A 27,790-nucleotide genomic window follows, 5' to 3' on the forward strand; every position below is an offset into this window, starting at 1 on the left:
TCTTTGCTTCTTAAACCTTTTTAGGCCTCTTCTTTTCCCCACAATACTACTACTTTTTCTTATACTCTTCTGGTACCTACAACTTTCTGTTTTTTTTTGTTTTTTTTTTTTTTGTATCTAGTAGTATCATTATCATATTAATTTGCAGGTGGATTCTGACCAGGAATTACAAGGCTCTTGCCAAAGGAACAAGAGGCAGCACGTCTGGTTTTCTTAATATTGTGATGGAACTGAAAAAATGTTGCAACCACTGCTATCTGATTAAACCCCCTGAAGAAAATGAAAGGGAAAATGGACAGGAGATTCTTTTGGTACGTAGTTCCTCATAATTACTTTCTCAAAAAAACACTTAGTTTCTCTAGGTGCTTTTCATCAGAATGCTCTCTTTCCTGCTTGGTGACCTAAGAGGGAGCATCAAAGGAAGCTTTAAAAACTGGAGAAAAAAGTTAGGTAACTAAGAATGATTTGGGAAGTATGATATCCCAGATATTGGGAAAAAGAACATTTCGGGAATTGCTGGTCAGCCAGGTTGCTAAGGGCTTCAGAAAGCTTTAAGATGATTTTTAAAATATGGATTTTTAGAGATTAGGGAAGATTAAAATTTGTGTTTCAATGTAATTATTGGAATGTCTTTTAAATCTTCAGTCCCTCATAAGGAGCAGTGGGAAGCTGATTTTATTAGATAAACTGTTGACAAGACTTCGAGAAAGGGGGAATCGAGTGCTTATCTTCTCTCAGATGGTGAGAATGTTGGATATCCTGGCTGAATACCTAACTATTAAACATTATCCTTTCCAGGTAAGGTGATTTCAGTAATTGCGGTGGGGGGAATCAATCTCTCTCCCCGCCTCCCCTCCCCAACCTTCCTACATTGGATTGTATACTTTGCTTGTTAAAGTAGGAAGTAAGAGTTTTCTTGTTTCAAAAAAATTAAGGTTAAGATTCCAGGAGTGTCTTAATTTTTACTTTCATGTCTTTAGGCTACCATATGAAAGTGGTCATGAGGAGACCATTCTTTCTTCGAAGGTGGGCGGGGAGGATTAGACAAAGATTGGGCAAGGAAAAAAAGGATGTCAGATAGCATCTTATTACATGTGTATGGTAAAAGTAGAGAGGAAATAAGTGCGAGCTCAATTCCAGAAGCCCAAATCCTAGAAGGAGGGCAGTATCAGATGTTCACCCCAAAAGTTGACCCTGGCTGTGAGGCTGGGAACATAATAGAACACTGGTACTTAAAACTTTGCTAGTCCCTGAAGTAAGTGATGATGGCTTCCTCTTTCTTCTGTGGAGTTTTTTTAACTGGAGTTATTATCTTCACACAGTTATCTCCTACAGGGAAAAAGTTTCTTCCGCGTAATGACATTTTTCTAGGTGTATATAATCTAGTAGAAACTTATTCTCTGATCTGTTTATAGACATATAGACATATATGCAATTTACCTTGTCTCTTGGCGTATGTTTATAGTGCGTAGATTTTAAGATTTATTACATTTTTTTTAAACTTTGAACGGATGAACTCTTCTACCAACTCACATAATTATGCTGGGATTGTGGAAACTTGGAGCCAGTGATTATCTCCTAAGAAGGCCCACCTTTAAGACTATCAGATTGTCTTTCAAAATACCCTGAAAGGCATTGTTATATCCATAATATCTTATATGGTCTTTCAGTTGCTGTCTTAGAATATAGCTTAAGGCTGTGGTTGTTATCAAGAAACAGCCTATTGCAAAAAGTCAATCTCTGTCAGTGAATCGAATCCTGTGATACCAAGTAAATCAAGAATGCATCGTTTTTCTTTCTACGGAATAGATAAGCTTGGTCAGTGACTTTTAGATAATTAATGTCCTCTACTAATGGGTATATTAAAAGGGGGCATTAGGTTTTCTGATTTCAAGTAAAGGCTCTGAATCTCCCATTAAATATATCTTTGGTTTAAGGCTCTGAGTAAGTAGTCAGTGAGAAAGAAGTAAGGGGCTCCTCACCTGTGAGTTGACTTGAGTTAGGTCTGGTGGGCAGAGTTCTGGGGATGTATGCCCTTCCACAGAGTCCGCTGCCAGCCAAGTCACCTTTCAGGTTAGTTTTGCCTTCTGTAAAATGAAGTATTTTGTTCATCTCAAGTGGTGATTGTGAGGGAATGAAATGTGAAAATGATTTTAAAGAGTGAGAAATGCTTTATAAAATGTACAGCATATAGGTGATAATTATTTAGTATTTTACGTGTTAATGGTTTCTCTATGGTGACATTGTTTTGCATGTAGAACTGACATATGTTCTAATAAAGGAATTATGTATGCTAATAAATGCCAGGGGCTCTCCTGAATTCACGTGTAGTTTAGCTGCTTGGACACTTTCCTATGATTTCAGAGTGTAATTTTTGGCAGAGCTGGGATGTATGATCAATTATAGCATTTTCAATGATTCAGCAAAATGTTTTTCAAACAAAATTATTACATAAGTAATTTTTTTGTTTGCATGACACTTTAAGTGATAGTTTTGGCCACATTAGCTAAGAAGCATCATTTTTCTCCAGGAGCTTATTATTGAGTGACCAGTGGTCCTATTTCCTAATCTCCGTAGTTTCTACAGAAACAGAAGTAAACCCAGCCTTCAAGCACAGGTTGGGTTTTCATCTTTTTTCTTTTAGGTCCTGGCAGCCCTTCTGATCCTTGGCTAAACCTAGACAGCCCTTTGAATCAGAAGCTTGTAACCTTGAGTCTGTAACTAGAGAGCTCAGGTCAAGTAGGGTGTGCTTCTTAAGCACAGCTTCTTCATAGCGCTTTGCCAGTGCGTTCCAGTTATTTTTACTCAGTGGGTGTTCAGGTGATAAAGGTTCCAAGTCTGCTGTTCTATTCTGAGTGTAGCTGATCTTCCTATCTTACAGTTTTCTTGTGGTTTATTTTTACAGCGTCTGGATGGTTCCATCAAGGGAGAAATCCGAAAACAGGCACTGGACCACTTCAATGCAGATGGGTCTGAGGTATACTATGCATGGCTTTGTTATTTGAGCAACTTGGGCTCTGCATCAAGGAGAAAGTCTGTCTAGCTTAATGTATTCTGTTTTAGAAACAATTTATAGTGCAATTCTTTTGCCTTGAGAAGAAAATAAGAAATCTCTCATATAAAATATGGTATTTTGTTGTCACTCCAGAAAAATAACTATGTGCTTATTTATCTCCCCTATTCTGGGTTGACAACAGAGTGGTTCTCCTGGTAGCTTCTAGATACCAAATCCTTGGGCCTGGAAGAGCAGTAAGGCAGGAGTAGGGGAGGGTTGGGCAATAGAATTAATATTAGAAGGTTCTGATCTCTGTACTCTTTTGGTGACTAAGTCCTGAAAAATATATTTGCCATATCTCGAATTTGTTGGACTTGTAATATAGTGTGGCTTAATGTTCTTGCTTTTGCTAACAGCAACATTTTACAATCAGTGTCGAGCTTGGATTTGGCATTATGAAGTATTTTGTTTGGGGTGCACATATAGAAGAGCTACTTAGAATGAAATAGAAGGTATGACAACATTGTAGTTTGTGCATATCAAATCATCAGATGCCATGGGATTTGAGAGAAGTGGAAGAGAAGAGTTCTGGTGTAAATAAAACTGTAATAATGTGTAGAGATAAAAGAAGCAGTGGAGACAACTTGAAGTAGAAGTGTTTCATAGAGAATGCTAATTTCTGGAGCCTGAGCCACTGTTTTTTTTTTTTTTTAAATAGATAGAACAGACTTAGCTTTCTGAAGGGCTTTGAAAACTCTTGATGCCTGTTCCTGTTACTTCAGAATGCTCTGCTGTCTGCCTTTAGAGTATAGAAATCCTAGTTAGACTAGTATTCTGGCTACTTCTGTAGTCTAAACATTTCTTGAGGGGCTTTGGGCATTAATCTATTCAGAGCCAAGGCTCTGATTCATTAAGGATAAGAGGAATGGAATAATTTAAAGACATCGGTCATCAACTAATTCCCATTCCTCCTTTCCTTGCTCCTTGTTTCCTCAAGTGTAAAATCACGATGATTCTGATACCCCACTTCATAATATTGCTGTGAGAATTAAATTTAGTAATCAACATAAAGCACCGATCACATTGCCCAGCGCATAGTAAGCGCTCTAAGTGTCTGCTATTTTTATCATACAGTGTTGGCTGAAATTGATTTTGTGTTCTCCACTCTTAGGTTAAAAAATAGTATGAGTTGAATGTTTCATATTTCCCTGTCTCAGGGGGAAAAAAGTTGCTTTTTGCATAGCTCTCAGTTGATTCCCACTCACTATAATGGCTGTATAGAACACAAGTTCTCTACCATTTCTGCAGTATTTAAAAAATTCCTTTAAAAAACTAAATGGGGCAAATATTATATGCTTACTTAGAATATTGGGAAGATGGTAAAGAGTACAAAGAAAAAAATAATTGTACAAAAACCCTCATTCTAGACACAATTTGCTGTTCACGTCTTTGGGGGGTATATTTCCCTTCCTACTAAATGGAACCATTTATATGTTTACCTAATTCGGATCATGTTGCATATAGTTTTGTTCCCTTCAAAATTATACTTTGCGGCTAGGTGCATGGTGGCTCACACCTGTAATCTTAGCACTTTGGGAGGCCAAGATGGGGGAGGATCACTTGAGACCAGGAGTTTGAGACCAGCCTGGTCAAGATAGACCTGTCTCTACCAAAAAAAAAAAAAAAAAGTCCCCATGCTATTAAAGATTTTACAAAACTTAATTTCTAGGCCCATAGCAAGACCCTGTCTCTACAAAAAATGAAAAATGAGCCGTGCATGGTGTTGTGTGCTTGTAGTTCTAGCTATTCAGGAGACTGAGGCAGGAGGATCCCTTGAGACCAGGAGTTTGAGGCTGCAGTGAGCTAGGATTGCCCCACTGCACTCCAACCTGGGTGACAGAATGAGACCCTGTCTCAAAAAAAAATTTTTTTTTTTTTTACATTTCTAAATTTTCTTATGCTTGTACCATTTATTTATTTAACCACCTTACCCTTAGTGGCATTGTGTTTTATAATTTTTTAACCTTTGTTGACTTGATCATAGATGCAAACAACATATTATAATCCACATTATCCTTGCTAAAGAGTGATATAGCAGATTGTTGGTTGATATGATCATTTTAACTCCAGATTTCATCTGTTTTAGATATCTCATCTTAAACTGTCCACTGTTTATCTTTAGGCTTCTCTTTGGAATGTGGTAGTGCTTAATATTTCTCCTAAGAATCACAGATTATGTGCCTAGACACACCTTTTGATCACTTCTTTATTGGAATTGTTTAAAAATCTTTTGAGGCAGTTGTCTCCATTTTTATTTCTATGGCATAGTGTTGTTGAATGTGACTATTAAAACATGGAGACCTTTTCATTGCATCTCTATGTGTACGCTAACTATAACCATTTATCAAGACAGAACTCAGGACTACCAGTTTTTCAGTGCTACTTCTCTGCCACAAAGGCATCTTTTGACGTATATGATTAAATTCCCTGAAAATAGAAATATTTCACCTTTTCCCCCCGGCTTATATGTTTTATTCTTTTTCTCCTGCCCCCATATTTTCTGAGCACTCAGACGCAGGCAGGTGTGCTATGCCTGCCCAGTCTCTACTGTCATTACTGGGGGGTTCCACACATCGCTCTCCAGCCAAACCTGTTTTGATTTTTTTATAATTTTGGCATGTTTTATGGTAATTGAGGATCTTGTGCTTCTCAGCACTTCCCATATGTGATCTATTTAGTGCGGTGTTTCTATATTTCTCACCAGCCTAACAAACATAAATAGTTATATAATAAATTATCTCTGTTTATACTAACTGACTTACATGGCATAATCTACCTTTTCCCTAAAAATAATTGTACAGGTGACTTCCTGGAGTTAAAGATCTCCATGATAATTGTTTGTCTGTTTTTATTATTGTTGCTGTTAACTTCTTGTATATTAGTTGTAGCCGGGAGGTAACACTAATTCTCTCGCTCCCATTGCCTTATTAGATTCTACTTTACTCCTGTTCATGGCACTGACTTTGCCTCTTAATCAAATGAAAATTCATTCTACCATCAAGTCCCTGACATTCTTTTAGCCTCCATAAAGTTTGTCCATCATATCTCACTTTTCTTCACACCTGCAGGGGTTTCCAGGTATAAGGGCTTATTGGACTGTGAAACTGTTTCTGAGAAGGCCACTGCATAAAGTAGTATATTGCATTGTGTACAGGACTTCTGTTTCCTGCTCTCGACAAGGGCTGGTGGCCTGGGAATCAATTTGGCTTCAGCGGACACAGTCGTCATCTTTGACTCTGACTGGAACCCCCAGAATGACTTGCAGGCACAAGCCCGAGCGCATAGAATTGGTCAGAAGAAGCAGGTCAGTATAAAGAGACTTCTGGAAATTGCTTTAGAGTGGGGGGCCAGGGGGCTTGTTCAGCCCTTTCAGGACGTTAACAAAATGCTTTTTCCCTGTTTTGCCTTTATTTCCCCTGAAGCATTGATTTCTGTTTGTTAACTAGCACAGAGATGTTGTCTTTGGGTCCAAGATGAACCTATTAAGGAACATTTCTTTTTCTCTGTTTGAAAAGTACAACGTCAGTGACCTTCTGTGTGTTTATCTTGAGAGAGTTATAAAATGAATAGACTTAGAACTGAACCTTTTCTCTAGTGTGGAAAAGTTAAATATCCTATTGTTTAAGACGGTCTGTTTTTATTATACATGACAGTGTTAGCTTTAAAGGTACTTTGGAAAACCACACACTTTTTTGTTTGTGAATCTTAAAGTCTGTTCTGTATTGGATAACTTGTAAGTTTCATTCTTGGCCAAATACTGTGTTTTTGTGAAACTTTCCATCAGTGAAGCACGATTTTTATTGATGGAACAGGCCATAACAACAAATCTTTAGAGGCAATTTTATTTAAGACTGTAACCTGCTGCACATAGTATAAATACTGCATCTACTTAAGCTGCCTACTTGGATGGCTTACAGTCTTTTATGATTAGAGAATTGATTCTGTTAAAATTATCCCCTCTTGATTTTTGACAGAGGTAATCTTTCTCTCTCTCTCCTTTTTTTTAATTTTTTTTTTTGACGGGCGGGTTCAGGCATAAGCGTAACAGTTACTTTTCCTACAGGTAAATATTTACCGCTTAGTTACAAAGGGGACTGTGGAGGAGGAGATCATAGAACGGGCCAAAAAGAAGATGGTATTGGATCATCTGGTGATTCAGCGCATGGACACCACTGGCCGGACGATCCTGGAAAACAACTCGGGAAGGTCCAAGTAAGTGCCAGAAAGATTGGGAGGTAGGCAGAATCAAATTGATTTTACATCACCATTGGATATAATAGGATTCTGTACCACAGACGTTAGTGTCTGTTCATTACCTGGAAGATGCCAGGCCAGAACCACAAATAGGATGGCATTTTCACTTTATTTGAGTTTCTTGGTTCCTTTTTTTGCCCATCACCCCCCTGCTTATGTGTTTTCCTCTCTTTCTTGCCGTCTCCCTTGCCTTTGCTTTTGGCTGCACATGTGACATATGACACAGCAACAGCAGTGGAGCTGTGTGTTGGGTGTCAGCCCAGCATAATGTCACCTTTGACTTTCCTGCAGTGAGAATCCAGATTGGATTGGCAGCTATTTTTTTTTTACTATTGGCAAAAATGTTTGTGTGAAGATTGTTGTCCTTTTTTCTGTTGCAAACAGAAGAGTATAAAAAGAAAGTAATGAAGTTTTAATTGGCTTTGGAAAGAGGCACAACTACATCTCCTGTAAAGTTTAATTAGCCAGGCATGGTGGCGGGCACCTGTAGTCCCAGCTACTCGGGAGTCTGAGGCAGGAGAATGGCGTGAACCCGGGAAGTGGAGCTTGTAATGAGCTGAGATCGTGCCACTGCACTCCAGCCCGGGCAACAGAGTGAGACTCCGTCTCAGAATAATAATAATAATAATAATAATAATAATAATATAATTTTACATTTTGAGCAGATTGTTGAGTGTCTTTTGTGGCGGTGTTGCAGCTTTGTTTTTTGTTTGTTTTTGAAATGGAGTCTCACTTCGTTGCCCAGGTTGGAGTGCACTGGCACGACTTTGGCTCATTGCAACCTCTGCCTCCTAGGTTGAAGTGATTCTTATTCCTCAGCCTCCCAAGTAGCTGGGACTACAGGTTTGCACCACCACACCCAGCTAATTTTTTTTTTCTAGTAGAGACAGGTTGTTTCCATGTTGGCCAGACTGGTCTCGAACTCCTGACCTCAAGTGATAGGCCCACCTCAGCCCCTCAAAGTGCTGGGATTATAGGTATGAGCCATTTCGCCCGGCTGCAGCTATGTTAAAGATGTATTCAAATTAGCCCTTCCTAAATAGAATGTTTTCAGATAGTTTTCTGTTTAAGAGGAACCTAGATGAGAAAAGCCTAGCTCTTTTATTTTGGACCGGAGTTGAGAAGGTTGAAAATTCTTGGTGAATTGTAACTTTCTGAGTCAAAGCGCAAAGGAAAGAGCTCCATTCTGTAACATTGCTAGTCACCTTTCTGGCTTACCCATACAATAGGTAAGCCAGTAGGACTGTAACTAATTTTCTATTCTGGTGGTTTAGGGTTACCATCACAGACTCATCCTGTAGATAGAAAATGAGATGGTTGAGAAATCATTTTTCTTGAGGCAGAGTTTATATTTTCAACAGTTATTTGACCTCTTTCTGAAGGATAGTTATTCTGATGTAGAACGCTTTAGAGGTTATTTGATGTTTCTCCCAACTACATTTTACTTCCACAGCTCAAATCCTTTTAATAAAGAAGAGCTGACAGCTATTTTGAAATTTGGAGCAGAAGATCTCTTCAAAGAACTGGAAGGGGAGGAATCAGAACCACAGGTAATTAACATTGAGGAAAGGGAAATTTTTTTGAGAAGTATGATCTGTGAGAGTCTAAATTTTCTGTAAGAAGATACTGTTAGAGGCTTTTCTAAAGAAAAAGTAATTACTTGAAGGACAGTGTGTTTTTCTTTCATAGGACTCTCATAGCTCTTACTGAATTGAGTAGGAAGGAATTAATAAAGCATTTGAGGATACTTTTTTGGGGTGATTTTTTTCTCCCATTTGTTTGTTATAATTTTTGAAATTTCACCTTGTCATTTGTATAAATAATAGTTTGAGACATTAGATGTAAAGGATTTAGAGTTGAAACTGAAAGTAAATGAATTATCAGAAAGGAGAGTTGGTTTATTTGCATCAAACATTTTCAGTAAATACTAATAATTTCTGGGTAACTAGGCAACTCCTCTGTTGCCATTTTATTCTATTTGTGTTGGCTTTTGTTCTTTTAGGAAATGGATATAGATGAAATTTTGCGGTTGGCTGAAACGAGAGAGAATGAAGTGTCAACAAGTGCAACAGATGAGCTTCTCTCACAGTTCAAGGTATGAAGATCTTTGTGGGAGAGAGTTCTCAGCATTGATTCATTAATGATACTAATGTTTGTGAACACTTTCTTTGTGCTAGGCACTCTGCTTTTCTCTTTACCTCAATTGAGTCATATCCTCAATATCGTTCTCTGAATTGTAAGTATGTTGTGAATGTAGGTTCTGCAGTCCTCCCCACAAAGGTAACCGCTGAAGTGGGCTATCCTGTGTAGAGTCAGTGTGTGGAGGAAAAGAAATCACTGAAGAGAGGGCTAGGTAGAGAGCCAGGACAGAGTATAGAACCAGGACGTGTGGAGCATTGCAAGACACGTTAATAGATCAGATGCCAAAGAGAGGTCAAAGATAGGAAAAGAGTAGATGACAATTAGAAGGCTCTGATGACTTGGTGAGATTTTAGTTTTTTGTTTGTTTGGTAAGTGAGAGAAAGAGGTGTCAGTGGTGTCTCATGTAACAGAAAATTACATGAAATGAGGACTAAACACAGAAGCTGGGCACCAGATGATAGGAGTTGGCAGCACAGAGTATCAACGTTATTAAAAAGCTTAGAAGAGTACAGGGACTCTAAATTATATGGCTAGAAGATTGAAGCAAGACAAGGTTTTTGAAAGATGTTACCATGTTTCTAGTTTGCGAAAAGAACTTGAGTATAGGGAGATATTGAAGGTTCTCAGGAAAGAAATGATTTGATGGCACATTGCCACAGAGGAGACTGGAAAGGATACAGTCAAAAGCACAGATGGAAGACTTGGCATTGGGAAGAAAAAGGACAAGTACACTTCAGGGAAGAGGAGGAAAGAGATGCTGTGGGAGTTTAATTTATGCTCTTAATGACGAGTTAAGTAAGTGAGGTGTTTGCTTGAGAAGTGGAAAAGATTTGGGACAACCATGGATGAGGCAGGGAGTTGTTGGGAGGAACTTGATAGGGAGTCAGCTGAATTGAGATGATACAGCTTTGCTGTGGAGCCAGTCAGCAGGGTCGTATGACTTTCACCAGCAATACTTTTGAGGTCAGAGAAATTGGATCAGTTGGCTATCCCAAGGTGGGAGATTGGCTTGCAAGGCACAGGAAAGTCAAAATGGCAAAGGTTTCCAAGATTCATGTGACAGCATGGTAGGAAGGATTGACCATGGGTTGATTGCATGGAGGTAGAGAAGCAAGAGAGACCTGATGATTGCAATGATGGCTAAGTGCAGCATGCATATTAGGATTCGGGAAACTGTGTGTAAGTGTTTGGAAGGAAGCAATATTGTGTGATTAGCTCCAAAGCTGGCCACTGGTAGAAGTTGTTTCAATGGAAGAACAAGGATGGAGTTGAATGGGCCAAACAGCCCTAGATTAATGTGTCAGGATGCAGAGGGATGGGGTAGAGAAGGGTGAAGGTGAATTATTAGTGTTTGTCATAGTCAGTTTGGGCTCTTGCAATAAAGTAGTATAGACTGGGTGGTTTATAAACAATAGAAATGTATTTCTCACAGTTCTGAAGATTTGAAGTTTGAGATCAGGGTGCCAACATGGTCAGGTTCTGATGGAGGCTGTCAGGTTGCAGACTGCTGAGTTTTCTTACCTTCACATGCTAGAGAGAGAGAAGCTGGAGAGCTCTCTGGGGGTCCCTTTTATAAGGGCAGTAATCCTATTATGAAGACTCTACCCTCATGACCTCCTAACACCTTACATTGGGAGTTAGGATTTCATCATATGACTTTTGGGAAGAATATAAACATTCAGTCCATTGCACTGTTTCAGTTCAGTTCCACCTCTGTGACTCCTGCTCCTTTCTTCAGCAATAAAAACCCGCACTTGTGTTAACTCTTACTGTGTTTCAAGCACTATTTTAAGTTAAGGGCCAGAGTCTGGCCTTTAACCACTATGTCCCTTTTGGAAAGGTTAAATTTCTTACTTCATGAACCACTAACATATGTGCATATTTATTTACATCAATCTTAATTTTAGTTAATTTTAGCCAAAAGTCATAAAGTGAGAGTCTTAACTTGACTTCACTGTCAGCTCCAAATGACTTTAAGGAATGGAGTCTCCAGAAGCTCATTTACACCTTATGACTGTCTCAAAGGCTAGGAGGGAAGGAATAAGAAGAATGCGGAGCCAGGCTGGAGGCTGCCTGCCACTGCCCAGAGGCTGTCCAGAGGTGGTAGATGTTTCTGTGTACCCCTCGTCTGGTACTTTGAAATGGATACACTTAGATGGCTTTCTTTCTGGGTTACATACTGTTTTAGTACAGATACATATCAGATATTAAATAATATTTGATATGAAATGAAGAGAATATTCTTCCAGATTTAAATGTTTTCCGTTTTATGTTTTCATTTTATTTCCTAAGACTAAAGTGCACTTGTGAGCATATGAAATCACCACACGTCTTTAACTTTCATATTTTTGATAAAAATGAATAAGGCAACCAGTTGGCTAGATGATAATGAGTGCTTTGAGTTATGCATTGTTTCAAATGAACTCTATACAACTTAAAGAAATGTAGGTTCATCATGGAGTATTAGGTATTAAGCATTTTATATCTAAGTAAATCTAAATTTTATCATTAGTATTAGGACATTTTTATGATTTATAACAGCTCATTCAGTAAAACTTATAAAAACAATTTGTATCTTTGTAGCTGTTTCCCTGCTTTTCAGTAAAATTTATGATATGATGAACTTGAGGATTTGACAAGTTGATTTTGGAGGGGAATAAGGAAAAACTAATAGAAAATTGATTATCTGATTATGTAATATCACAAAAGTCTTATTATTCACAGTGTCTACTTAGATTAAAAACACTGGATAAATTGTTGTTTTAGCAGATGGTGTTTAGAAATAGGGAAATGTCAGTCAGACAATGAGTTGTCTGTTTTAAGGTTGCCAACTTTGCAACAATGGAAGATGAAGAAGAGCTGGAAGAGCGTCCTCACAAGGACTGGGATGAGATCATTCCAGAGGAACAAAGGAAAAAAGTAGAGGAGGAAGAGCGGCAGAAGGAGCTAGAAGAAATTTATATGCTGCCTCGAATTCGGAGTTCCACTAAAAAGGTGATCAAGTGAGATGAAAGATATGAAATTACTTCTTATGTTGTGAAGGCTACAGAAGTGTTGATTATTCAAAGAAGAGGCCTTGCATTGTTCCCCTGACACAGAGGCTTCAAGAGCAGAGTTGACACTGTAGGAAACTTAACAAAGTAAAGTGGAGAAATCTGCAGAGCTCATGAGCACACCCATGAGACATTGGATTTGGTCTTTGCAGATTGGCTCTTTGTGAAGCTGATAAACAGGATATGAAATTTCCAGAAGTTTGCATTTTGCCTTTGAGATTAGAACCAGTAGTTCTCACAATTTGGCTCTAATTGCCACTGCCTTCAACTTTCAGAAAGTCAAACCTCTGTTTGTCCATAACAGTTCACAGCACTTGCTATAAATACTAAAGGATTATGTAACTATAAATAAGAAACACATACCAACCTCAGAGTTCACAAAGCTCCATCACAGACACTATCTAATTTTATTTTTGTAACAACATCGAAATAGGTAGAACAAGTTTTGTTACCCATTTTGTTGGAGATAATAGACACAGATTTGTTCAAGGTTACAGTAAATCAGTATGAGGTAACACTAGCTACCATTTATTGAGCCCTTACAGTGTGCTAGGCACACTTCTAAGAGCTTTAACTTACTAAAAACCGTATGTTATAGCTACTGTTGTCTTCATTTTTCAAATGAGAAAGGCACAAAGAGTAAAATTACTTGCCCAAAGAAGTAAACATGAACCTGTTTTATAATGGGATATTGTAAAAATATCCAAATATTTTTAATCCAGTTCACTTGTCATTGTATTTCAATGTCTCTGAAAGTATGACTATCCTAAGTGGGTATTTCTCCAAGACCTCTGTCCCCTTATTTGTCAAAGGAAAATTGACTTTTCTGATGTGATGAGAAGTTCTGAGTACTAAAGAATTAAGATGGCCTTCTCTTAGTCCTTTCACCACTTGAACTTCGCACTTTTTACAGTGTGACTGCCTCAATCTTTCTCAGGCTCAGACAAATGACAGTGACTCTGACACTGAGTCTAAGAGGCAGGCCCAGAGATCCTCTGCTTCTGAGAGTGAGACGGAAGACTCTGATGATGACAAGAAGCCAAAGCGCAGAGGGCGTCCCAGGAGTGTGCGGAAGGACCTCGTGGAGGGATTTACTGATGCAGAGATCCGAAGGTTGGTGGAGGTTCTGTCTCACTGAGCTTGTTTGGAAATGCATACTGTAAGTCTTGGGTTCACTGGATCCTGGACATTGTGACAGGGTAGGCAGAGGCTTATACTACAAAAAAGGCAAGAGAAGCTGGGTCCTGTCCCAGATCTTTAGGATTATTCTTCTTTCTCCAAGGTTTCTTTCTGTTGAGATCACTTTTATTTGTTGTTCATCTCTCTGTTTCTCTTATTCTCTGGTTATTCAGAACATTTTCGCAAAGTTCAGCTGGGGGAAAGATAATTGACATACATATATATACAGACTTATATATCTGTATATAAAAAATGTCAAAAATAAAAATGGTACAAATATGTCTACCCTCACTACCTCTCCCCTCCCCCACAATCCCAGTCCCACCCCCTTTTAGTACTGATATCAGTTTGCTGGTGGTTTGCTTTGGTTTATAAGTAGTATGTACAACATGTTGTTCAGCACGTGGCTTTCCCTGATCCCATTTAAAATCAGTTTTAGACATCTTTCTATGTGAGATTACTATACATTTCTTGGTATCTGATTCAAATGTCTCTGTCCTCCCAAAAAAAAAAATCTAAAATTATTGCTTACAAATTTTTTTTTTCCAGTTTCCATCTTTTTTTTTTTTTTTTAAGCCTGAAGAAAATAGAAAGTATAAGGATGGTTTTTTTTTTTTTTTTTTTTTTTTTGAGACAGAGTCTCGCTCTGCCGCCCAGGCTGGAGTGCAGTGGCCGGATCTCAGCTCACTGCAAGCTCCGCCTCCCGGGTTCACGCCATTCTCCTGCCTCAGCCTCCCGAGTAGCTGGGACTACAGGCGCCCGCCACCGCGCCCGGCTAGTTTTTTATATTTTTTAGTAGAGACGGGGTTTCACCGTGTTAGCCAGGATGGTCTCGATCTCCTGACCTCGTGATCCGCCCGTCTCGGCCTCCCAAAGTGCTGGGATTACAGGCTTGAGCCACCGCGCCCGGCCAAGGATGGTTTTAAGGCCTAATCCATATTATAATTATATTAAATAGTCCTTTAAGTTTCATATATTTGAAACTGTGAGGTGTTTCTTTTCACTTAAAGGTCACACCTATTCTTCTTTCCTTGTTTAATTTACTATGGAAAAATAGAAATATTTCAAATTACTGACAGAATAGCGTATAACACATCCCTCTTGTACTTACCGTCTTAACAATTTTGAATTTGTAGCCAAACTTGTAGTGTATATATATACACCCTACCTCCTCTTGCTCCCTATTCCCAGTATGATTTTGAGAAGAATGTGTTTTCTGCTATGGGGCAGTGTGTTCTATAGCTGTATTTGGCTTAGTGTTTTTCAGGTCTTTAATTTCTTTATTGATTTTCTGTGTAGTTGTGGTTATTTTGGTAGAGTCAGAATCTTGCTCTCTTGCACAGACTGGAGTATGATCCTATCTCACTGTAACCTCACACTCCTGGGCTTAAGTGATCCTCCTGCCTTAGCCTCCCAGGTAGCCAGGACTACGGGCATGTGCTACCATGTCTGGCTAATTAAAATTTTTTTTGTAGGGACAAGGTTTCATTATGTTGCCCAGGCTGGTCTCAGACTCCTGGCCTCAAGTATCCTCCCGCTTCAGCCTCCCAATGTGTTGGGATTATAGGCCTGAGCCACTGTGCCCAGCCTAGTTGTTCTTCCCATTATTGAAAATGGGATGTTGACATCTCTGTTACTCTTATATGATCCATTTGTTCCTTCAATTCTGTCAGTTTTTGCTTCCTGTGTTTTTGGACTCTTATTAATTGTATATATTTTTTATAATCGATAGGTCTTGGTTGGCCTTTTTATTATTGTAACATGTGTTTCTGTCTGTAGTAATAATTTTTGTTTTAATGCCTATTTTCAGTTTGATAATAGTATAGTCACTCCAGCTTTCTTTTTCGGTATTTGAAATTTTAAAAAATGGTATTTGGCCAGGCATGGTGGTTCACACCTGTAATCCCAGCACTTTAGGAGGCCAAGGCAGGCAGATCACTGGAACCTAGGAGTTTGAGACCATCCTGGGCAAAAAGGCGAAACCCTCTACTAAAAATACAAAAAATTAGCCAGGTATGGTGGTACATACCTGCAGTCCCAGGTACTTGGGAGGCTGAGGCTGAGGCTGAGGCATGAGAATTGCTTGAACCCGGGAGGCCGAGGTTTGCAGTGAGCTGAGATGGCACCACTGCACTCCAGCCTGGGTGACAGAACAAAACTCTGTCTAAAAGAAAAAAAAAAAAAAGGTGTCTTAAAAATTTTTAAAAATATTTTTTCTGCCAATCTCTTTTTTTTCTTAGAGTGTTTAGTCTATTTACATTTAATGCAGTTATTATAAAGTAGGAATTATGTCTGCACTTTGCTATTTGTTTTCTATATGTCATGTCCTTTTTGTTTATTTCCCCATTACTACTTACTTTTGTGTTAAATATATACCATTTTAATTACCTGTAAAAAAAAAATAACTATTTTTTCACTTATTTTCTTAGTGATTGCCCTGGAGATTACAAGTAACGTCTTAGAACAATTTACTTTGAATTAGCGTCAATTTAATTTCAATGGCATTATAAAAACTTTGCTCCAGTTATAGCTTACCACCCCCATTTGTGCTGTTGTCACACATTACATCTTTACACATTGTAAACCCATGAGTGCAGTTTTATAATTAATACTTTATATAGTTAGTTGTCTCTTTTTTTTTTTTTCCTTCTGAGACGGAGTTTTGCTCTTCTCACCCAAGCTGGGGTACAGTGGTGCAATCTTGACTCACTGCAACCTCCACTTCCCAGGTTCAAGTGACTGTCCTGCCTCAGCCTCCCGAGTAGCTGAGATTACTGGCGCCCGCCACCACGCTGGCTAATTTTTTTGTATTTTTAGTAGAGATGGAATTTCACCATGTTGACCAGGCTGGTCTTGAACTCCTGACCTCAGGTGATCGCTGTGCCTCGGCCTCCCAAAGGGCTGGGATTAGAAGCGTAAGCCATCCACACCCAGCCTAGTTGGTTGTCTTTTAAAATCAGATAGAAGGAAAAGAGTTACAAACAAAAATACATGTATACTGTTTTTATATTTACTTTATTATTCCATGGGTGCTCTTATTTCTTCATGTGATTTCAGTTACTATTTTATGTCCTTTTGTGTCTGCCCAAAGGACTCTCTTTTAGCATTTTCTTTTGAGGCAGGTCTGCTAACAACGGATTCTCTATTTTGGCTTAGCTGGCACTGTCTTAATTTCATCTTCATTTTTGAAAGAAAGTCTAATTTCTTTTTTTCTGTTTCTCACGTGGGATAGTCTCAATTGGCCTATCTTCAGATTTGCCAGTTTTTCTTCTTCAGGCTTATACCTGTTGCTGAGCCTCCCCAGTGATTTTTTTTCATTTCCGTTACTGTAGTTTTCAACTCTAGAATTTCTATTTCACTCTTTAAAAAATGTCTGTTTTTAAACAGCCTTTCTGTTTCTATTGATAACATTTTTGTCCTTTCTTTTTAATTCTCCAGACAGATTTTTTTTTTAACTCTTGTAAAGATGTGTAATAGCTCATTAACATCCTTGTCTGATAAGCCTACATGCTAGACTTCCTTAGGGATGGTTTCTATTACCTGCTTTTTTTCCTATGTATACTTCATATATATATATATATTTTTGAGATGGAGTTTTGCTCCCATCACCCAGGCGGAGTGCAGTGGTGCAATCTTAACTCACTGCAACCTCTGCCTCCTGGGTTCAAGCGATTCTCCTGCCTCAGCCTCTTGAGTAGCTGGGATTACAAGTGCCCAACACAATGTCCGGCTGATTTTTGTATTTTTAGTAGAAACAGGGTTTCACCATGTTGGCCAGGCTGGTCTCCAACGCCTAACCTCAGGTGATCCACCCGCCTTGGCCTCCCAAAGTGCTGGGATTACAGGCGTGAAACACCGTGCCCAGCCTACTTTTTGGTTTTCTGTATGTCCCACAATTTTTTCTTTGAAAAATTGGACATTTTAAGTCATATGGCAACTCTGGAAATCAGATCTCCCCTCCCAGCCATACGTTGTGTTTGCCGCTGCTATTGTATTTGCTTGTTTAGTGACTTTCCTGTACTAGTTCTCTGAAGTCTGTATTACTTGTCATGTTATGTGATCCTTGTCATGTTATGTGTAGTCTCTACTCCTTTAGCTTAGTGGTCAGCTAATGATTGAACAGAGATTTCCGTAAATGCCTTGACCCTGTAAGTCTGTCAGCCTTTGTTGAAATGCTTTGACCCTGTAAGTCTATCAGCCTTGTGTGTTGGGGCATGTTTCAATGATCTGGAAGGCAGTTGACAACTCTGCCTTAACTTTCATTTCCTGCTTGCACAGTTCCTCAAGGTCTTTCTCAGGCTCAGACAAATGACAGTGACTCTGACAGGGAGTCTAAGAGGCAGGCCCAGAGATCCTCTGCTTCTGAGAGTGAGACGGAAGACTCTGATGATGACAGGAAGCCAAAGCACAGAGGGTGTCCGAGGAATGTGCGGAAGGACCCTCTGAAATCTTTCCTCTGCATGGACACAGACCAGCACATGTGTCAGAGCTTTTCAGAGTATCTATCCTATGGACATCTTTCCCTCCAGTTTTTCTTTTTGTCTTTGTTCAGCCTTTTGTTATTTCCAACTGGTAATGTTGCCTCAGGCCGTCATGATGTTAAACCTTTGCATCTAATTGTTTTTGACCAATGAATTGTGGACAGGGCTATTCACACTGAGTGAGTTCTGGGTCAGTCCAATAAAGACAAGCCTGAGAATGGAGCTTCTTAGGGTGCTGCTAGCCAGGTCCAGTCATTCTGTGGGAATAGGGCTTTTGTAGAACTCCCAGCCTCTTCTTCACCCTCCAGTGGCTGCTACGCTGCTGGTTGGCACAGCTATTGTAGTTGCAGAAGTGTTAGTTTTCAAGGCTGTCATGCAGCTGGGGTTAAGGGGGTGGGAATAGTGCAAGTTAAAAAATGCCCTGAAGCTTGCTGAGCCATTTTCTTGAATAAATTTCTTAGATGGCTCTAAGCCATTTTCTTGAATAAATTTCTTAGATGGCTATGAGCCATTTTCTTGAATAAATTTCTTAGATAGCTGCATGCATTTGGTTAATTTCCAGGGTTGTGACAATACTGATTATGACACTTTATGCCAGCATTCCTATTGCTTTTATGGAGCAGCATATTTTCACAGACTGTTAGTCTGCCATATCTGAAGTGTTATTTAGATATAAAATATTTCAGTGTCTGTCAAGAAGGAGAAATGCAGAGTTAAGGAGTAATCCTCAGGTTTATGTTCATATATAATATCTTCCTAACCCTTGTATCTGTGCTGTTTCTTTAATGTTGTTTTTAGCTATTGTCATATTCAGTCCCATTTTATTCTGTAGCCATATCTTCTCATTTCCATTTTTTCCTTTAATGTCTGTCCTTACACAGTTATATAACCCAATTATCGTAGTAATTTGGCATATTACATGATGCCCTTGATGTGTCATGAGGTCCTGGTTTTTAGTGGAAAGTACTGAGACCAGCCTGTAGGAATGGGGATGATGGCATGAGTTGGTATGTAGCATAGTTTAGGGTAGAGACTTGTGGGAAGATAGACTGGATTTTTGGGAGGAGAGGTCAGTAGAGTTTCCAAAATCGTTTGCCTAAGAAGTTTTAAATCATATTTTACTTTGCCTTAATCCAAAAACTATTTGAGACAGTCAAAAAAATCTTAACAGCTAAAAAATCATTGGTTTTCTAATAACGAAAAATACGGTATTGAAGGTAACAATGGTGAACTGAACACGCTGATGAAAACAATGTAAGGGTTTATCACAATTGAGTCTTGATGATTGAATCCTTTATGGCACAATGAAGTCTATAAACTTGTACCTTCTTAAAAGGATATTAGAGCTAAGTTGCAGTTCTCTAGCATATATCTAAGCAGGTTTATGGACAGTCACTGAGAATAAAGTTGATCTTTAATTTGAATAGATTTTTAGCAGTCATTATTTTAAGTTGACTAGTTTCAGAGACATTCAACATTTATTCATTTTTTCAGTAGTTGCAAGGATCGAGCCTACACTACTTTTGACAATTTGCATGGCTCATATGTCATCACAGAATATGTTAGCATCAACATAACTAAAGTAAGTCTCTGTTTTTTAATATGTTTTATTGATCCTATTCTTAGGTTCATCAAGGCTTATAAGAAGTTTGGTCTCCCTCTTGAACGGTAAGTTCAGTATAATAGTCCCTTATCTTCCTCTTTTTTGCTTTTATTATATAGTACGTTCTTTTTTGGTAATTTTTTCCATTTAATAATAATGCCGGGAACATTTTTTTTTTCTGGAAACATTCATTTACAAACATTTATATATTGGGTGCCTGTTGATTCATGTCCCTCTGCAGAGGGATGACAAAGATGGTAAAGACAGGCCATCCATAAAAAGACTTTCACCTTTGTGAGGGAGATGAAGCAAGTATATTCAAAACCATAGTGCGTGAAATAATTTCCAGAGAGATGTTCATATAACTCCAGTTGAAAAGAATGTATTTAGTTATTTGTGTCCTAGTTCTTAGATTTAATAATGTCAAAGGTAAAAGGCTCTTGATGATTTTATAATCTTCTGCTAATTAGCAGGATTTTATGAGGAATAAATGCAAAGGACTCATATAGCCTTGCCAATAATAACTTCCAAAAGGGTAGCTGTTGTTGCTATTCTATAAGCATTTAGAAAATGATTCAGAAGTTGGATTTTAACAGAAGACTCTATTTCAAATGGTTTGGTACTTTGCTTTCTATAAAATCTAAAAAGCCCTAATTTAAAGGAAATATTGGGTTCCCTTCTCTTTCTTCTGACACATTTCTCGAGTGGGTGAAAATTACAAATCTGTTTTTGTTTGGTCCTCTCCATTTGGAGAGGAGGTAGTGATGTGTAGCATTAAGCCACAGCAAAGCCAAGAAAGTCAGTTGCATCTTTCCAGGACTATTGCTGACCACCCAGGGGTAGACTGCCTGTCTTTGGGCCAGTTACTGTAAAAGCCAATAGGATGTGGAAAAGGGGGCTTGGCAGCTTTTGACAGCCTATTTTTTAGCTGTTAATATGTTTGTGTGCTTCATATGACATGGAGATCAACTAAACATATAGTTAATATATTTGTGTGCTTCATATGACATGGAGATCAACTAAACATGTAGTAGAAGTAACTATACTCTGCTTCTAGGAACATTGCAGTGAATGAAAGTAGGCTGGAGAAAGGAAAGTGAATACAAAGAAGCAAACTAGTACAAATGGTGTTCAGGCACTTCACCTACTGCCACTAACAGCCTATTTATTTAATAAAGTTTGCTTTCGTTGTTTCTTTCCTCTCTGTTTTTTGGAATTGTTTTGTTTTGTGGAATATTCAAGACACAATTCTTTATGATGGAAAATGAATATGTTAGCCTTCAATGTCCAGGGGTTCTTGTTGGAGCCTTAGAATGACCACTAAAGGAACACAAAGAAAAGTGTCTTTGCAGGAGAAGCTTATATGAGGCCTAGTGGCATCTCATGACATTTAAGAAGAGTGGGCACAGGGCGCTGAAGTGTCCCCATATTTGTTCCTTCTCAGGCTGGAGTGCATAGCACGTGATGCTGAGCTGGTAGATAAGTCGGTGGCAGATCTGAAGCGCCTGGGTGAACTGATCCACAACAGTTGTGTGTCAGCAATGCAGGAATATGAAGAGCAGCTGAAAGAAAATGCCAGCGAGGGTAAGTGAAGTTGGCTTTAGTGAGTCTTCACAGGCTGGCACTCGTGGACTGGATTTCTGTTGCTAAAGGGCGTTTTGAGGACAGACTTGAGGAACACACATGCCTCGTGCTTTGAGGTGTTTATTCTGAGCTGCGTTTCTGTGAGCTTAATATTCTATGCTCCTACAGGTCTACTCACAAATGAAGTTGATTTGCAGAAGGTGTAGAGTGAAGAACAAGATGAAATGGTTTCTTTTTATGTTGCTGTAGAAAGTTTAAATTCGTTTGAGTGATGTAAAACCCAGGGGCAAAGCTTGGTGGACACCTCTGTATTTTTCCTGCAAATAAGAGGTGTTATAGAGCACAAGCGTTGTTAATTATCTTGGATATATATTGTGTGTTATGGCAAACAGAAAGGATTTAGAAAATTAATTGGAATAAATAAAATATTGGATGAATATTGTAAACATTTTTGTTACATTGAGATTTTCATGCCACTAGAATTTGTTCTCATTGGATTGGACATGCAATGTGTTTTCTCTTTGATACCAGAAAGTGATTTTGCCTGTCCTGTGTGATATCCTTAAAAGCAAGAGGTATAGGAATGCTTGTGAGGAGAGAACTCTGAAGTTGTTATTGGTAAGGGCACCCTCATAGTGAACTTAAAAGAAATGAGGGAGGGCAGGTGCAGTGGCTCATGCCTGTAATCCCAGCACTTTGGGAGGCTGAGACCAGAGGATCACTTGAGCCCAGGAGTTCAAGTCCAGTCTGGGCAATATATAAGTGAGACCTTGTCTCTACAAAAAGTTTAAAAATTAGCTGAGAGTAGTAGGATGCACACTTGTAATCGCAGCTACATGGGAGGCTGAGGTGGGAGGTTCACTTGAGCCCAGGAGGCAGAGGCTGCAGTGAGTTGAGATCATGCCACTGCACTTCAGCCTGTGTGACAGAGCAAAACCCTGTCTCAAAATATAAATAAATCAGTTAAATAAAGAAATGAAGTTGTTATCATTCTACTTCTCCAGACTGTGGTTTATCTGTGCCATTTCTGCATTTTTTTGGGCAGCCTTTATTAGGTAAGGCTACCCTTCTGCAGCTTCGTTGAGCTGTAGTTAAATGTTCAGGCTCCAGAAAAGGAGGCAGTCAGTTATCTGGAATTTTGGTTCTACCACTTCCTAGTTATAAGACTTTGGTCAAGTTATATCACTTCAACTATCTCATTTGCAAAATAGAGTAACAATATCTACTTCAAAGGATTTGGATGATTGAATAATTCCATACTTGTAAATTGTTTAGCATAGTGTCTAGCTTGCAGTGTTAGCTATTATTAAGAAGTGAGTATTTGTGCTTTGAAATTTTCTTTTTTTCTCTTTAAGGTTATTATTGAATTTGATATAATTTAAAAATATCTTCAAGAGAGTCAAAACTTATTTTAAGATACGTTCTTTTTTGTAAAAGACAAATAACTTGTATGGTTTGCAAAATGATCTGAATATGTGCTTTTATAACATTCAGAATACACCCAAAAGTAAACTTTAGGTTTAACATCCAGTATGTTTTCTTTGTAATTGTTTTGAATAAGTAATACATCTACATGGCTTAAAACTGAAAAACATATTCCTATTACTTCTTGATGCTTTTGAGAAATGAATAATGTTTTCTCCCTTTTAAATGGTAGTACAGCATGCACACTTTTCTGTGCTTGCTTTTTTTATCTCATAGTATCTTGTGGAGCTGTTCCCTTACAGCACTCCCTTCTCCCCAAAATCCCTCTTTTTTTTGTGCATGTTCACATTCTGGATCTGGCTGATTGCTTCTTCTTGGTGTTAACTTATTTCCTCACACCTGTACTTCCTGTAAACTGGTATTCAGCATATTCTGAATCCAGGCTGACATTTCTAGATCAAATGGAAGATTATTTTTTAATTTATTTTATTTTATTTTATTTTATTTGAGACGGAGTCTTGCTCTGTCACCCAGGCTGGAGTGCAGTGGCCGGATCGCAGCTCACTGCAAGCTCCGCCTCCTGGGTTTATGCCATTCTCCTGCCTCAGCCTCCCGAGTAGCTGGGACTATAGGCGCCCGCCACCTCGCCCGGCTAGTTTTTTGTATTTTTTAGTAGAGACGGGGTTTCACTGTATTAGCCAGGATGGTCTCGATCTCCTGACCTCGTGATCCGCCCGTCTCGGCCTCCCAAAGTGCTGGGATTACAGGCGTGAGCCACCACGCCCGGCCTAAATGGAAGATTATTGATACTTCTTTTCCCTTAGGTTGAAATTTTTGTTTCTAAAAATGTTAACATAATTACATATTTGCTTTATCCTAAACGTATGTTTCCAAACATCAATACCAATGTTACTGTTAACAAAAAAATGCTCAAATGCAAAGTGTAATTTCTTTGCATTTCTTTTTGATCTTAGAATATATCACACTAACAATATACAATCAAAATATATTTTTAAATTATTCAAAAAAAGTTATTCTTTTCTCTGTGTGGTTATGCCACCAACTTAATATACAGTTAGACTCTTTTGTTTGCATTTATTTTCAATATTTAGCGATTGCTTTTCTCATTTTGATTCGATTTAATTTTTTAATTATGTAAAAACATTTACATGGTTCAAAGTCACAACTATAAAACAAGGTACATTTGGAGCATCTTGTTTTTGTTTTTTTGTTCCCCAGCCTTCTTCTCTTCCTCCTTAATAGGTCACTGTTTCTATTAGTTGTAAGTTTATCTTTCCTTTGTTTCTTTTTAAAATTTAAGTGTGTGTGTGTGTGTGTGTGTGTGTATGTGTGTATATTTTCCTTCTTACACAGAAGAGAACATACTCTCTTTTGCACCTGCTTATTTTCATGACTGAGATAAATTCATATCATTATGTAGAGATCATCCTCTTTCCTTTTACAGTTGCAAGTATTCTACCATGTAGATAGATGTCAATTCACACTTCTCCTCTAGTATTTAATATTTGGGTTGTTCTTGGTCTTTTGTTATTATAAAGAAAGCCACAATGAATAATGATTTAATGAATATACCATTTCGTATCTCTGCCAACATATCTTTGGGATAAATTTCTAGAAGTGAGATTGCTGGGTCCTGGGAAAATGCATATATACTTTGCTTCGATATTCCCAAATCCTTCTGCATAAGTCTGGTGCCATTTACATGGTCACCAGTAATATTTGTTGGTACCTGTTTACAAGCCTCACAAACAGAATATATAGTTAAAGTTTAAGTTTGGAGTGTTGCCAGTTTGATAGGTGAGAAATGGTATTTCATTTTTCTTTTAATGAACAAGATTGTACATCTCTAAGGGTCACTTGCATTTTGTTCTATAAAGTGTCTGTTCATATGTTATGCCTATTTTCTATTGAAAGGAGTTTTCTTCTCATAAACAGGTAGCATTATCTCATGGATTTCAACTTGGACTATTTGATTGGGGTTTCGTTTTTACTTCCGTGATCATTTTAATTTGAAATTTGGGTTAGGGTAACTTTCTTTTTCTTTTTATTATTTTTTGGGACGGAGTCTCGCTCTGTCGCCCAGGCTGGAGTGCAGTGGCACAATCTTGGCTCACTGCAAGCTCCGCCTCCCGGGTTCATGCCATTCTCCTGCCTCAGCCTCCCGAGTAGCTGGGACTACAGGTGCCCACTACCATGCCCGGCTAATTTTTCGTATTTTTAGTAGAGAAGGAGTTTCACTGTGTTAGCCAGTATGTCTCGATCTCCTGACCTCATAATCCGTCTGCCTTGGCCTTCCAAAGTGCTGGGATTACAGGTGTGAGCCACCGTGCCCGGCCGGGTTAGTGTAATTTTCTTTTCTTTTTTTTTTTTTTTTTTTTTTTTTTTTGAGACGGAGTCTTGCTGACTCGCCCAGGATGGAGTGCAGTGGCCGGATCTCAGCTCACTGCAAGCTCCGCCTCCCGGGTTTACGCCGTTCTCCTGCCTCAGCCTCCTGAGTAGCTGGGACTACAGGTGCCCGCCACCTCACCCGGCTAGTTTTTTGTATTTTTCAGTAGAGACGGGGTTTCACCGTGTTAGCCAGGATGGTCTCGATCTCCTGACCTCGTGATCTGCCCGTCTCGGCCTCCCAAAGTGCTGGGATTACAGGCTTGAGCCACCGCGCCCGGCCTAGTGTAATTTTCTTAAGCCACCACTTGTTCATCATTTCACATGTGTTAGATACGAACTTAAGCTCATGTTTTTTCAGTAATAGTGTTGTGAAGATCAAGTTCATGTTTAAAATACTTGAGAGTTTTTTGACTTCCGCTAGTGGGATGGGTAGGAAAACAAAAAGAGAAACCTTCAGCACTAATATTATACCCTCAGAATCTACTTTTGTTAGTTTTGAAACAAAGTAGTATGAAACAGGAAGATTAAAATATAACTATAAACATCAGTGAATTAAATTCCAAATCTTAAAAAACTGAATGTTCGAAGGTTATTTTACAGACATTGAGAAAAAATTTTGTATTATAGATTATATCTTCAAAATAACAAGCCAGAGATATATTCAGAGAGACTAAGAGGTCAGGGTTCGTTGACACATGTTTTCTGTGGAACTTAAGCAGATTTTCATTTAACTAATGTGAAATTGGTATTCTTCAGGAAAAGGACCAGGGAAAAGGAGAGGTCCAACAATCAAGATATCTGGAGTTCAGGTTAATGTGAAATCCATTATCCAACATGAAGAAGAGTTTGAGATGCTGCATAAATCTATCCCTGTGGACCCTGAAGAAAAAAAAAAGTGAGTATATTTTGTGTACATTCTTAGGTGGTTGTACCATAAGAAAATAGATTTGAAGTTAGACTTTGTGTAGTTACATAGTGTTATTACTGTCTCCTCTTTAACATGCCAAAAAGGCCCCTCTTCTAATGTCTTCCTGTTTTTAAACTTTCTTTAGATACTGCTTAACCTGTCGTGTCAAAGCTGCACATTTTGATGTAGAGTGGGGGGTGGAAGATGATTCTCGCCTGTTGCTGGGAATTTATGAACATGGCTATGGAAACTGGGAGTTAATTAAAACAGACCCAGAGCTTAAATTAACTGACAAAGTAAGTAACCCTACCATGTTAGAGATTTCTAGAAGATTTGTTGTGTAATATTTTTATATTGATTACTTATTTCTAATTATTTTCGAGGGGGCATCAAATTAGAAATTAGTACAGTCATTCTCCTGGGAAATACTTCCATCTTTAGTGGTCTGTGGCACTGTTTCACAGATGAAGATAAAGGGAAAAGACAGTAGCCAGGTGAAATTTTGGGGAAACCATAGGAGAAATCTGAAAATTCTGATATTTAATTATAGGTCAGATTTCATTACAATAAATACCCAGGTAAGTTTGTTAATGATAAAAACATTCCTTGGCCTTAGTTATTGGCCCTTTTGTTTAAAAGTACATTTGAAACAACCATATTTCAGTTCCTCACATAATGATTGAATGTCACCTAGGTATTCTTTGTAATGGAATTAAACGTTGGCTGTTCTTCTCCCACAAAATCAAGCCTCCCACCCTATCTGTCGCAAGTAGCAAGGCCATGGTTGGAGCTTTAAGCAGGGAAGGCTGACTGGCTCAAATTTTGGTAGGATTTGCTCCATGTTGTGCTCCTGGCACGTTTAACAGTGCTCATCCCATCTGGGTTTTAGGAGGGTGACAGCACCCTGCCTTGAGCACTGAGACCAGATTCAGTCTGGCAAGAGGCCCAATTGTTGTAGCAAGGAAGAGATCATGTCCTGGCATAGCTCAGTGCTCTCCGGCAATGCTCTAAGAAGCATTTTCAATCTAAAACGAAGCTTTAACCTAGCTCCAGGGATTCCCTGCTCCTGGAAGGAGGAAATCCACGACGGCTGGGATGCTCTAGCAGATGAAGCCACAAGCCCCTCCTACCTGAGTTGTTCTACCCTGTTAACAGCACAGGTAGGAGCCATTGGGAGAGCTGGATTTCTCCATCCCATTTTGTAAAATGAGAACGGCTCGTGAGGGATTTTCAGTGACTGGGAGCCATGGACATGAGATAGGATCTGAGGCTTTAATCTATATTTTGGGTGGTTGGGGAGGGAAAGGACTGTGCTCAGTTTTTGTTGTCTCTGTTTATCCTGATCCACTAACCAGGATGTGGGTGGTGGCGGGTGCTTCTCTTCCTTTCTTGTTGAAGATTCTGCCAGTGGAGACAGATAAAAAGCCTCAGGGGAAGCAGCTACAGACCCGAGCGGATTACTTGTTGAAGCTGCTCAGAAAGGGTCTGGAGAAGAAGGGGACTGTGACAGGTGGGGAAGAGGTGAGTACACTGCCAGCTGGGTGTTTTTCAGGAGCCTGAGGCTCCCACCCTGCAGAATTAGGTAGGAAGACAGAGGCCGTTTCTGGGCACTGCACAGAATGTCACCTTCTCACGGGCAGATGTTGTTTTTGAGTTTCCAGTAGTGATGGTTTGGTTGGTAATAATAGAAACATTCAT

At 38.9% G+C, this 27,790-nt stretch overlaps 1 protein-coding gene across 23 annotated transcripts in view; it reads left to right on the plus strand.

The window, feature by feature from the left end:
• Positions 1-27,790, plus strand: part of CHD2 (chromodomain helicase DNA binding protein 2) — a 131,767-nt gene that overhangs the window by 74,488 nt on the left and 29,489 nt on the right. For 9 of the 23 annotated variants that reach the window (XM_073996791.1, XM_045396007.3, XM_073996789.1 and 6 more), the window contains 14 exons: positions 149-311; positions 646-798; positions 2,906-2,977; positions 6,210-6,359; positions 7,119-7,267; positions 8,763-8,859; positions 9,312-9,404; positions 12,275-12,445; positions 13,442-13,617; positions 19,791-19,832; positions 21,212-21,351; positions 25,942-26,080; positions 26,238-26,388; positions 27,491-27,613. In XM_073996791.1, coding sequence (XP_073852892.1) covers positions 149-311; positions 646-798; positions 2,906-2,977; positions 6,210-6,359; positions 7,119-7,267; positions 8,763-8,859; positions 9,312-9,404; positions 12,275-12,445; positions 13,442-13,617; positions 19,791-19,832; positions 21,212-21,351; positions 25,942-26,080; positions 26,238-26,388; positions 27,491-27,613 — 1,819 coding nt within the window. Of the gene's footprint in view, positions 1-148; positions 312-645; positions 799-2,905; positions 2,978-6,123; positions 6,360-7,118; positions 7,268-8,762; positions 8,860-9,311; positions 9,405-9,486; positions 12,446-13,441; positions 13,618-19,790; positions 19,833-21,211; positions 21,352-25,941; positions 26,081-26,237; positions 26,389-27,139; positions 27,253-27,447; positions 27,614-27,790 lie in introns of those variants that run through there. The other 14 variants (XM_073996794.1, XM_073996795.1, XM_073996793.1 and 11 more) reach the window with 10 other exon arrangements.

This window comes from Macaca fascicularis, chromosome 7 (genome assembly GCF_037993035.2).
Source record: "Macaca fascicularis isolate 582-1 chromosome 7, T2T-MFA8v1.1".
In the NCBI taxonomy this organism is placed as follows: domain Eukaryota; kingdom Metazoa; phylum Chordata; class Mammalia; order Primates; family Cercopithecidae; genus Macaca; species Macaca fascicularis.